The sequence below is a fragment of the Myiozetetes cayanensis genome, unplaced genomic scaffold (genome assembly GCF_022539395.1).
Source record: "Myiozetetes cayanensis isolate MyiCay16 unplaced genomic scaffold, myiCay2020 scf2-11, whole genome shotgun sequence".
NCBI lineage: Eukaryota > Metazoa > Chordata > Aves > Passeriformes > Tyrannidae > Myiozetetes > Myiozetetes cayanensis.
The window spans coordinates 3,997,806-4,010,807 of NW_026087411.1; the positions used below are offsets into that span (position 1 = coordinate 3,997,806).

Genomic DNA, 13,002 nt, shown 5'->3' on the forward strand with positions numbered 1-13,002 from the left:
GAACAGCCAGCAGGACCAGTGGAGTTTTCCAAAGGAAATGCAAGGCATGAGGCCCTGCAACTAGGCATGTCTGTGAGAAAACTGGTGCTAGTCTGTGAAGCTGTGTGGATGATCCCCATCTGTACTCCAGCACTCTGTTAAACAGTAAAGCATGTATTTTCTTCCAGAGAGTTTGGTAAGGGAACGTGGCAATTACGAAAAGTGAAAGTGGAAGGCAGAGGTCCAGGTATTTCTCTGCTAGCCTCATCCCAGGCATCCTCTGGCTGCTTGGCACATCTTTGCTGGAGTTGCCCTGTGGAGAATCACAAGACTGACTTTTCTTTTAGTCTTCTCTGTTGTGCTGCTGGCCTCAAGGGGTGAGGAAGGCATGATACAGACAGTGCAATGCATAATAGCTCCATGAGTGGATTCATTTTCTCCATCTCTGGCCTTCCACTGGCAGTCTGCAGTGAGCAACAGGGTGACTCTTGCCAGATCAATGACACAGAAGCCCTTGCTGTTCCTATTTTGTTCACCTGATCATCCCTCCTGTGCTTGAACCTGCAGGGAAAGGTTATAGAGGGCAATGATGTGTCCGGTGCGCTCTGCATTGCCCAGCCGTGGCCTGGCATGGCAAGAACAATCTATGGAGATCACCAGCGATTTGTTGAAGTCTATTTCAGAGCCTACCCAGGTAAGGAAAGTGCCAAGGGAGAAGGCAGTTTGCACTGCAGTGTAAGCACTGTGAATATTTTCAGCAGTACTTTCTCATATTTCTGTACTATCCAGATCATGGTGGGTTGGGATATGTGTCACATATTGCAAGCATGCACTGATGGTTTTAGGTAGTGTTGACCTTTCTAGCTGTCAAAAGGGCATGTATTTTTTAGAAAACTTTAATGCCCAAGCTTTAAAGCCCAAGGACTTTTCTTTGGAGCTTTGTGTCCCACTTGGAAATCAGCATATTTAACGGGAAAGTACCTCTTGCATCACAATCTCACACCTGCTGTCACAGGCTGCATTTTTGAAATGTGGTCAAGTTGAATCTGAAGTAACTAGAAGTGGCAGGGAATCCTTTTTTTAGGAGATTGAACAAGAAAGACCATTGTCTTCACTCAGGAGAACAACTGAAAGGGATTTGAAAGCTATGGGGTAGGCAATAACTAGAGAGGCAATCCTGAAAATTGTACAAAATGGGTTGGATAATAAGAATGGGAACTTGGTACAAGAAATTGAAGGATCCCATAGTCCCTTATTGCTCAGTACATATTTGCATCTCATATTTGCATCTGATGTCTTGTTGATATTTAGATGTTTAATTGTTTAGTTGTTTAATTGATCTAGAAGGGCAGATGACATGACTGAAAATCCACGAATTGGCCAATAACATGTCCTGGCAAGAATCACCTTCAGATTTCACAGCACTAGCTAACTTGCTGCTGCTCAGATGTGTCACTGGAACAATTCAGATGCAGACACAGCTTTGATGAAAAGCCGACACAATCCAGATGTGTCCTCAGTGACACTGGAGTTTCCAGGAAATGCTGGGTCTTTTTCAGTTTCCATCAAATGTTTTGGCCTCTCTGAACACCATGTTTATTGTGGCATGGGTTTGGTGTTTATTTTTAGCTAATCTGATAACAGTGTTTATTCTGCGTTTATATGCTGGAGAGGGACTGTTATCTGGAATCTGAATCTTTGTTAGCCGGGAGGGAAAATGGCTTTTCATCCATCCCAGTGTAAGTGATTAAAAAAACTGGCAGTGTTTCCATGTACAAAACCTAATAGAACTGCTCCCTTTCAGCTGAGCAGCTGTAGTTTTCTATGAGTCCTGAAGTACAGCTAGCAGCAGACCTGAGTTTGACAAATAACTCGTGGCACGATGGCAAATGGCATTAGAAGTGATTTTAACTTAGTGCTATATGCACCAGGCCTGAGCACACAGTTGCTGTGCAGCTGTAGGCATATAAATCCCAGGGAGATCAGAGAGCCTCCCTTGGTTTGTAAATCCAACTGTGCATCACTGTGTTGTGTTGCTGGACTTGGTTTTACTATCAGCCACTTGTTGCTGCTGATTGCCTACAGTGATTTTGTCCATCTTGGCAGAGATCTGAGCTCCACTGTCTTGGTGCTGTTCAGGTGCTTATAGGAGCCAGCACAGCCCAGGTAGAGCAGACAAAGGTCAGGGATGGCAGAGGGAAGTGGGAAATGCTGTGAGGCAGGTCACGCAGCTGTAAACTTAGCAGGGCCTGTGAGCTGCCCAGTCCAATCTGCCCTACTTGCCATCCTGGCAAAGTCTGTTCTGCACCAGAGCCCAAAACAATAGGCTGGCACACTTCCTGCTGCTGACCACATTTGTGTCTTTGCTGTAGGTTACTACTTCACAGGGGATGGTGCTTACAGGACCAAGCAAGGCTATTACCAGATAACAGGGCGCATGGATGATGTCATTAACATCAGTGGGCACAGGCTGGGGACAGCAGAGATAGAAGATGCAATGGTAAGTTCCGAGCAGGTAGAGGTCCCTCGGCAGGGCGTATCTGTGGGGTACAGTGACCCTTTCAAAGCAGCTTTGTGAAGGGTCTCTTGCCTTCAAACCCCTGCCCCTGCATACCCACAGCCTGATGCACAATGTATAGCAAATGTGCAAGAGGAAACAGCTCCCTTTTATTTAGGGGACAACAAATGAGCAAGTGAGAGAGGAGTCACACTGTGAGCAGTCCCTGCAGTTGAACTGTCAGGGCTGTGTTTCCTCTCAGTGATCTTGTACTGTTGCAGTTGTTGTTTTGGATGCTGGTGGACCCTCCATAAATCTCTCTCCCATTTGTTCCTTCTCCTCTGCTAACATCTGACCTCTCCTTCCCAAACCTGTGGTTCTTGCTCATCCAAATTAGCTGAATATGCCTGAGAATTCGGAAGTGTTAAACATAAAGCAACCTTGATTTATATCAGCTGCAAAACTTACCTGTCATTTTGAGAGAAAATAATATTAGCTTAGAGAATGGAAAACAAAAAGTCCTCGGAGCATTTATCTTTAAAACTTGACCTGAATATTTATTTCTGTATTATGTGCGTTGCCTGCAAATGTCACCTAAATGTAACATCTGATAAACCTGAGCTGTGTTTGCATGGAACACAGGATTCTACTTTCTCCTACTCCAAAAGTAATTCTTTTGTCTGTGTGGGTTTCTGATCACAGCTATAGGATCCAGTTCCTCTCACAATCCATGGATGTGTATGCTTGTGTATATGCAAATATATTTATATGCTTAGATTGTTGTATGATGTTTTCTTTCATACTTTAATTTAAGATAATCCCTTCTTTGATGTGAGATTCAGATATGTGATTTCTTCTGGTCTGTGCACCCAAATTGTCATCTTACTGTAGAAGAATGTAAACTTAAACTCTGAAGTGCAACAGACGAAATCATTGTAGTGTAGCATAATAATAAAAATGCAATTGCAAAGCAACCTTCTCTCTTCTGAGAAGATGAAGACGTCTGATTTCTGCCTTCTGATGGACTTATAAACACCAGTAAAATGTGGACTGTGATGCTGGCAGCTTCAATTTTGCTCTGCTGGTCACAGTTTCCTGTAGGACTGAGCGTTGCAGGAACTGGTTTTGCTTGGTGATTCAGCTGTGGCCAGTCACCACCTGGGACCATAGTCATGCCCAAAGAAGGAGAAAGCAGATTTCCAGCTGTTGCAAATGCAGTTTGATGTGCAGTGGCCTTAGCAGTGAATGTAAGAGTACTTAATTGTGTGTATAAAAGCTGGGCTAGTACAGGGCTACTCCCTGATACGTGGCCATAGCCACTAGCCGACTATGCAATAGTGAGTCAGCATCCAGTTTTCCTGTTGTGCTTTCAGCAGGATCTGTCAAGGAGAGAGCAAGATATGGCAAGATGTTTTATTCTTACAGCTACTGGAGCAAACTCTGTAGGACTTTATGATCTGTGTATTTTTTTTTTTTCACTTTTTGTGAAGGCTGATCACCCTGAGGTCCCTGAGACAGCTGTGATTGGGTATCCACATAAGATCAAAGGAGAAGGTATGTGAAAAGCTGTGTCCTGACATGACATCTACATACACTTCCCTTAAATTCTAACCTAAGTGTATGTTAGGAGATGCTTGGGGACTGGGAGGGCAGTCATCCTTAGCCTGACTCGTATTTCAGCCCCAAGGGGCAAAGACAGCCTCGAAAATAGCTACATTTCCTAAACTGGGTGCAGATGTTATTCTGTAAACTGTTTGAGCACATAGTGTTTATGTATATGGTAGAGCTTCCTTTTAGATTGTGCTTAGAGATGTCCTTTGAACAGAATGGGAAATAGCTGATTTGTGTTGGCCAGCTCTTGATCACAATGATACTTTTGTTGACTTCTTGTTGTCACTAAGATCAGTCTGATCCACAGATGCCAAGAAAAGGCTGGGCCATCATTTGAGGGCTGGGTTCTGACTCGCTTTTGTAAACAGGATCTGTGGTTTTCTTGTCAGTCCCTACATTGTGCATAGGAATGATTTGAAACCTGCCTTGGCATTCAAGTGAGTATCTCTGGTCTTGTCAGCCAGTATCTAATGTGAGGTTTGTGACTTCTGCTTATTTGTCTTCCAGGTGCCTTTGCTTTTGTAGTGCTAAAGGAGCAGGCAGCTCACGCAGACCGTGTCAAAGAAGAGCTCAAAACCATGGTGGCTTCCAAGATAGCAAAATATGCTGTGCCTGACCACATTCTGGTGAGTGGGAGACTGAAACTGGTACCAGGAACGGGAATGGTCACACTGAGCAAGCCTCACCTTCCTGCCTGCAGTGCCACTGTTGTCATTCTCTGGTAGGACAAAGAAGCAGGAAAACAGAACTAGCTGGAGGGATCCTAGGAAGGGGAGGGCAGATGCAGTGGTCTGCCTGTGTGCTCCTTTCTCCATGCCCGAGTATTGGCAGTGACCCAGAGGTGGCTGGGATTTTACAGCTGCTCCAGCCTGAGAGCAGCTTCTCAGTGGGGCTGTCACAGAGTGTGTGTTAGAGCTTCCCTGAGGCTGCTCCTTGAGTGCTGAACAACCCCTTAAATGGTATGCACAGAGAGTGTTGAGAGCACTGTGCTTGGCAGGAGCTCTTGCAGAGGGAAACTCCAGGGCTGCCATGTGTCTCAGTATGTGCTTGATGTCCCTGTTAAGGTGCAGCAGTGTTGCTGCTCTGTACAGCTCTTTCCCTCAGCTGAAGCAATGCAGCACTGCTCTCTGTGGCCCTGTGCAATGGATCAGACAAAACTGAATCAAACGCCACAGCCTTCAGTGTCACTGAGAGGCAGTGACACTTCCCACTGCCCAGCTAGTTTGCACTGATAATTAGCATCAACCTCAGGTCTCAAAGCACTGGCTGTTTTCTGTTGGATAACAGGAAGCTGTTCAGCCTGGCAGTGGAAGCACTGATAAGCTCCAGGCTCCTTTTCAAACCTCCTCATCTTTCAGCAGCTCCCTTTGTGTAGTAGCAGAGAGTTCAGAAAGCTGCCCCTTAGTTGTCTCCCAAGGCCTGCCTGCATCCTTTTCATTCTGCTTGGAGGCAGTGACACCACTTCTTTGAGGGGTTCTGCTTTAGCCACTTGCTTGTAAGGTGGACACCAAGGCACAGGAAAGAAAACAACAGGAGCAGGCAAGGGTGGCTCATTGGGTACAGCCCAAGGTACCCTCACTGGATTGAAGAAGCTTCCAGAACTTGCAGGTTTGCAAGGAAACACCTCTGTTTCCCTGTGTCTAGGAGTAGTCCTGCAGAGAAGTCCTGTAACTCTTACCTTGCTTTAGAGTTTTGTGGCCTACTGGTCTGATCATGTAGTAAAATGTGAGACCTGCTAGTGTCTCTGTTCAGTGTCTGAAAACTCTTCACCAGAAGAGTTTATGCTCTTATTAAGGTTTATGCTAAAGCCTTTGAATCTGCTATTAAGTCCTTTGCACGAGGCACAGCCAAGGCATTTAACATTGTTCTGATTATGAAGGAAGGTGGGTAGGCTGACAGATATAACCAGGCAGAGAAAAACATCAGCAGACAGGAGTTATCCGCTGAGTAGCTGGTGTGCAGAATTGTGTACTTTATATTCCTGCCCTGTAAAGGGGAATACATATGTCTGTGTGCTCTGGTAAGGCATTGGGATCTGTGTCACCATTAGTGCCTGAGTTTTCACGTGCAATTAGATTTCAGTAGTTAACAGCTTATTCAGGACCTGATTCCCAAAAGAGCTGTGTGTCCTGCAGCATCCAGCCTGGACATACCTGGCAATGGGGAACAAAGTCCACTTAAAATAAATTTATAGCATGAGGAATTGATGCTAGTTACACTCCTTTCCTTGGACATAAACTAGTGCGATCAGTGGTCTCTTTCCCAGGAGCCTCAGAGGAGCTGTGGCCATGAAATAGTGTGCCATGCTTAGGACAGTTCAGCCAGATTTCCTTGTGGTTTCCAACAGGACTTAGGTTCTATTACAAGTGTGTGTTCCTTCTTTGCAGATGGTGAAACGTCTCCCTAAAACCCGATCAGGGAAGATCATGAGAAGGCTGCTGAGGAAAGTAGTCACTGAACAATCAAACAACATGGGAGATGTCACCACACTTGATGATCCAAGTGTTGTTAAGGAGATATTGGATGCTTACCAGAAATACAAGGAGAAAAGTTCCTCATAACAGGCATCCCTGGAATCTGTCTCCTTCAAAAATGTGAAAGGTCTCAAACAACCAGGCAAATGACATAGTTCTCTCTTTGTGTTTTTTTAAAACCTGTTTCCTTCTAAGGGAACAAGATTTTCCACTCCACAACATACTTTGAGGTGCACAGGGCTAGGACCAATCTGCACTTTCACACAGTCAGTGAGCTCCTTTTCATTGCTTTTAGGGCTGTTGTAGAGCAGCCACTGGTGGTTTCAATTAGCTATGATGAAATTTAATACTAGCTGAAGAAAGATGCAGATGTTAATGTTTCTCATTTTAATGTTACTGTACAGGGAAATGTTTTTTTATACAGTACTTCTTGCTGTTTTAAAAGAAGACCTGGAGTACAGTTCTTCAATTTTTCCTTCAGCTTGGATATCTGAGTCCAGGCAGCTGTATTTCACTGCAACTGCAGTAGCTTTTCAGAGGTGCAGCATATTCTAGAAGATGTTTCATATGCATTATTAGGGAAATGAGAAGGATGTGGCTAGTCTGGTAATTCTTCCTTGACTTTACCCAGTTATTCTAATACCTCCTTTGCCTTTCCTCATATGGATTTGTTCCTACCACCATGTTTCCTGGGATTTGCCAGAGATGGTGAGCCTGTGGCCCTTCATGTTGCACCTAGGTAAACCCAGCACGAGCACTTGCCCTTGCAAAGCCTACTACTGGACTTCTGACATGTCCTTAATGCCAGTTACGTGGGAGAGACTTGGTCCCACATGTTTTTATTCTACCTTGAGAAATCGAGATCGCCAACCAAGCTTATAAAATAAGTGTCCTCTTCCTCCTCGGTAATGATGTCTCAGTGTTGTCCATTGTGGTTCACTTCTGCATATTAGGAGTGGTGGTCTGCAAATGGTAGATCTTTGTTTCCAGTCTGTGATTTGTGCAAATGTCTTTGTTTCTTGAAGTTGCTATGAAAAGGGGTGCTGTTTGTTTTCTATATGTGAGAGAAGCATTGGGAAATGAAATCCCGAAGCGCTCAGGAGAAGTTTGAAGCTGAAGGAGTTGTGCTGGAGAGTTCATTGTGGTTTGCCAGGCTTTGTGATTTCTGATCAAGAAATAGTTATTTTAGCCCACTCCAAAACGGCTTGTAATCTTCTTTGCTCCAACTAAGACAGGCTGAGGTAGGTTCATTCTCCTGTCGGAAGTTATGACAATTCTTACTGTTTCAAGTGGGCCCTACCATGTCTGCCTCTTCTACATACTGCCATGCTGATTTTCCAAAGAGTTAAGTGCCATGTGGGTACCCACAAACTGCACAGTCCACAAAATAAAAGTGCCTCCTAGATGCCTTTTGGAAAGCAATACTAGCATTCCAGACTGGCAGCCTCAGAATAGCATGGAAGGAAAGCCTTTGTCTTTCATATGCTTTCAGAATTGCAGCTAATAAAGTCAGTGTTTTATTTCTGGACTTGTTTTATCATGAACACATTTCAGTTGAAGCACTCCATCTTTGGGCTGTTCAGAAGAACTTGCTGGTAGATCTTCAGTCCTCTACTACGCCACTGAAGGTCATGGAAAAACCTGTAGGTGCCGAATGTGTTTGGTATTTCTGCCACTCCTAAATTAGGCTTAAACGGGCTGATGGGTTCATGGTGATTGGAGGGACCAAGAGTGTATCAGAGAGGCATGGCAGAGGCTCCCTTCCCTCTCCCTGATGCAAAAGCTCAAGGTGTACACCAGCATAGCATGCACAGTGCTGATCCTGGGAGTGTGCGCCACAAGGGCTCCGGCAGAACTTCTCCATCTTAATCTCCCTAAGCCAAGAGGCTGCTAACCACCATTTCAGTGCTGTGGCTGTGGCCACTCCATCAAACCTTGCAGTTCTGCCTGTCTTTCTCAGATGACAGTCTGCTTAGTTTCACAGAGCTCTTTGTTTTAGCCTGCCAACCCCCTGAGCACTGGCAGAATTGCCAATTTTTGCCCTAGTTTTACAAGGGTGACTTATTCCTGAATTTAATATGAGCAACACTGCTGCTTCCAGTGGGAGTCCGTACTGGAAAGACAATTTGTGCTCCTAACTGGAAGCAGGAAAGGCAGGTGGGACTGGGAAAGGAGTGGTCAGGTTTTTTGGCCAGCAGACATGGGTGTGTTGTCTTAGATCCCAGAGTTCCTTCAAGGACACTAGCTGAATTTGCTGTAAAAAATATACATATTTTAAATGTCTCTAGGGACTGGGTAGTACAGTAGGGAATACTATGCTTTGTTAAATATCCCATCCTTCTGACTGCAATGATTTTATGTAAGGTAAGTAGACACCCTGTGGACTTTCTGGGAAGTGGAAGATCAGACGGTTTGAATAGAGTTGACAGGATAGGAGACAGACACTACTTTATTGCCATTGCAAATGAAAACAAAAAACACAACCCACTTCATTAAGTGGGATTTTCAAGTAGGAAGCAGACAAAAGTTAATGTTTTTGACAGAAAAGGTAGACTCCCTTGTTTAAACAAGTTGTCTCCATGCAGTCTGAAATACAGTGTGAAGGAAGAAAAAATACTTTTGAACAAGATTACACTTAGTCAAGAAAGCGTTCCATATATTATGGACATAGAATTTTCTTGCCTTGTTGACCTGCAATTTCCATGCTAAAGTGTGACCCAGTGGTGAGAGACACATGTTTTAATTCACCTGAACTGTTTTACAAGCACTAGGTGTGTGAGGAGCACTGTGCTTTGGTGCATTGAGACATTTGTCATCCAATTCCTCTGCTGAGGGAAAACGAGATAGGCACACTCCCTCACCTGCATCCACCTTGCCAGGACTTGGGGACCATGTCTGCCAGGGAGGTTACAGTCTGACCAGGCAGCTGCAGAACCCAGATAAATACGTAGCTATGGTGCCAGTGGGGAGCTGTAGATGCCCCATCCTTTAAAGTGTTGAAGGGCAAGCTGGATGGGTCTTGAAGCAGTCTGGTCTAGTGAAAGGTGTTTTGGTCAATGGCAGGGAGATTGTAACTAGATGATCTTTGAGTTCCTTTCCATCCAAGCCTCATTTCCACAGCTCAGATGTGGTGCTTGGGATGTCCATCTGCTCAGAGGCCCCCTCAGGGTATTCAAAGAGAGCGCATGGTGCAGTTGTGCTGCCCAGTATGGTGTTCTGCAGTGGACACAGCTTGTGCTGGGCAGCCTCAGTCTGGTAAAACTGCACTTCTGCAAGTGAACCAGTGTTGGCTCTCGGAGCTAACAGCCCATGCTCAGCTCATATAAGAGCACCCTGAGCCTGGTAGAAACAGAACTAGGGAGGGCTTGGAACTAGCACTTATGAAAAGGAGGATACTGGGCTTCACTGAGTAGGCTACTCACAGAAAGCTTAAATTAAAATTTAAATTTTAAATTTTCTTTCCAGAGATTAAATTTTCCATCCAGAGGAGTTCCCATTTCTTCTTTTTACTCATGACCTCTGCTAAATGTGGCAGTTTCCTTTTCACTGCATGCCTGAGTTGAGCTTTGCACTTTCACAAACAACAGCACACTGTGTGCTGACAGTGCTTTCTACTTTGCATGCCACAGTCTCACGCCCCCTTCTCAGGCTTGTGATTCAGGGAGGGATTCAGCCCACAGAACTAGCACTGGTTTCCTCAGTGCTTGAAATGCTCGGAAGGAGACAGCTAGTGAAGGACCCCAGGCCTACAAGTCTTAAGAGCTGATCTTCACCAATCAGTGAAGGAGACGGATATCTGTGGGATTGTGGGACAAACTGGGGGGCAATTGCTTCATTTAGAAAAGCAGAGTTGTTGAATTCTTGCTGAAACCTTTATGTGGCCATGAGTGATGTATGGGTTATTTGTCAGATTGCCTTTGCAGCTTGATCAAAAGTGATCCAGAGTCAACTTTACCAGCTGTAGTTTGTTGCAAAGGGCAAATGGGCTTGCTTTTGTTTCCCCAGTCTAATGTTAAGTCTGTAATTGGATTTTGTTTACTTGTAATCATGCTTGAAATATATTTGTTGTCCTTGACCAAAACTAGTTTCTTCAGTGATCTCTGGATTCGTATTTTCATTGAAGGAAATACATGTGATGGATTGGCTTTGCATCATAGGTGTTGGGCCCTCCATTACCTAAGGAGTCTGTGACTTTCTCAGTTCTCTGAACTTTCAGAGAAAGGCAAAGGAGTTTGATGATCAGGGTGAATCATCTTGTGATCCAAATTGCTGATTTGCTTTGCTCCTTTTCTCTAAACAGTTGCTCACAGGAAATGAGTTAATACCAGAAAACTGCCCCTGCAAAACAAGTCAAAGTTGAAGAACTAGCATTTCAGTGTCAGTAAGCTGCATGTTTCATGTAAATTCTGAGGTCCTACTGCTCTACACTTTTTCCTGTGTGATCCAAACAGAGAACAATTATTGGGAACAATAAATTAACATTAGCTGATATGGATAGTTCAACTACTAATCTCCTTGCTTTGTGCACACCTTGCACAAGTGAAAAGGAGTAAAAACAGGATGCATGTGGGGAACATGAGAAACAGCTTTGTGTGGAAAGTGCACAGCTGTTCCAGAGTACAGCACATGAGAAAAAATTTCTTTCCAGGTGGCACGTATCATTTGTAAGTGCCAGGAACACATCCTCTGCAGGGTGTCTGGTCCGCTAAGAAGTGAGGAAGACTGTGTTTCACTCTGTGCATACCACATAGATAACACTTCAGCTGTAATGCAGGGACAGACACTGCATTACCCACTTCTCCTGCTACCTCCAGCAGCTGCTTCTGCAAAGGTTCCAATGCCACTCTTAGCTCTTGCAACCCTCTGGCAAGTCACAGAAAGGTCTAGACAGAAAAGCAAGGTATCCATCTCCTCACTTTGTGTCTCGATACTGCAGCTACCCTGATTTATTTACTGAGAATTTACTGGTAAAAACAAGCCATTTCCGGCCTAACACAATTATATACAAGGGCTGTCTCTTTAGCCAGTTAAAGCCACAGAAATTTATTTCAGCAACAAGTTTCTGTTTCTAAGCAGGAAGAGATGACCCTTTTTCACATTGAAAACAAACAATTCTGGACAGAGAATTGTCTTCTGGCTGAGTCTAGAGGTGAAGCATATTTTTCATGGCAATGAGCCCAGCCCTGTTTTGTCCTGGATAGAAGAATTTGGGGACATAACCACCTTTTTGTGGTGGAAATAGTCACAGCTGTGAAAAAATTAGTAGCCTACAAACATTGGTAATAAAATCTGCTGTGGCAGATCATTCTTAATCTTGCTTCTATTTCTCTATAGCTGTTGGACTCCCTATGTTTCCAGTGACAAAGCTTACTTTGGCTTTTCGCTATCTTGAGGCTGGGAAAGTAGAGACCCAATGCTTTTTACTGCTTATACTGCACCTGGCATGCAGAAGACTCAATTAAATTTCTTTTCCTACCTATAGGACTTTGGGGATGTCATTTTACTTTTCTGTGCCTCAGACTTCTACACTCCCAGGAATGAGAGTGGCCCCATGGCAGAGTTGGAAGAGGTGGAATAGTAGTAAGAAGGTTCTGGGGTAAGCTAGTTGTTCAGGAAAGCAGATGTCTTAAGGGAACTGTGCTGCTAAGCTCTCTTGCAGCTGCTGGGCCTTTTGCCTGAATTCAACCTAACCAGAGAGAAAAGGCCATGCCTCCCTTTGCTGGCCACAGACCCTCTCCATGGAACACCCACATATTTTGTTACTAGGCGAGATGCCAAATAGCCTTTCCCGTTCCTTGGCAGTGCACAGCAGGGGCAGTCCCTTCTTCCAGCCAGCCCTTGTCTGTTGAGCTGCTCTTGCTAACAGTGTTTTTTGCAGAGTTAACAAAGCTGTGGATCTGATCTCGGCATTGACAGCCAGGGTCCTTTCTGTAACACTGCTGCTCTGGGGCAAGCCAAAGAAGACAAAAAAAAATATCTCAGCACGTTGTTACCCAGAAGGCCAAGAGAGGAATAAAGGTAATGTTCTGAGAGCCTGAAGGCTGACAGAGATAGGGGCATGGGTGTCACACTCGCATCTGGGTTAATTTCGTACAATGGGCTCACAGGAGCAGAGGACGAGCTCCCACAGCAGAGCCCAGCACCTCTGCCAGCTCACTGCCCTGAAACCAGCTCCGGGAGCCAGCAAGGGATTTGCCACTCGCATCCCAGAGACCCCCAGTGGCTCTCTGCCCTCACGTCGCCCCGGAGACCATTTTTTCCCGCAGCTCCAGGGAAATCCACCCTTTCCCTCCCATCACTCCCTTTCCCGCCCTGGCGGTTTCCTGGCGCCATCTCGAGGGCGCCAGGGCTTGGCCTCGCTGTGCTCACCCGAAGGCTGCGATCAGCAGGTACAAACACGTACTGAAATTGCTGTATGACTCCAGTGTCCACCTTTTGCCT

At 45.0% G+C, this 13,002-nt stretch overlaps 1 protein-coding gene across 2 annotated transcripts in view; it reads left to right on the forward strand.

Moving 5' to 3' along the window:
* The window catches only part of LOC126640087 (acetyl-coenzyme A synthetase 2-like, mitochondrial), a 40,024-nt gene extending 28,715 nt beyond the window's left edge, over nt 1-11,309 (forward strand). For both annotated transcript variants that reach the window (XM_050315597.1, XM_050315596.1), the window contains exons 10-14: nt 547-673; nt 2,352-2,479; nt 3,967-4,030; nt 4,595-4,713; nt 6,475-11,309. In XM_050315597.1, the coding sequence (XP_050171554.1) occupies nt 547-673; nt 2,352-2,479; nt 3,967-4,030; nt 4,595-4,713; nt 6,475-6,648 (612 nt within the window). In that variant the 3' untranslated portion in view covers nt 6,649-11,309. The remainder of the gene's footprint in view (nt 1-546; nt 674-2,351; nt 2,480-3,966; nt 4,031-4,594; nt 4,714-6,474) is intronic.
* The last annotated feature ends 1,693 nt before the right edge of the window (nt 11,310-13,002 follow it).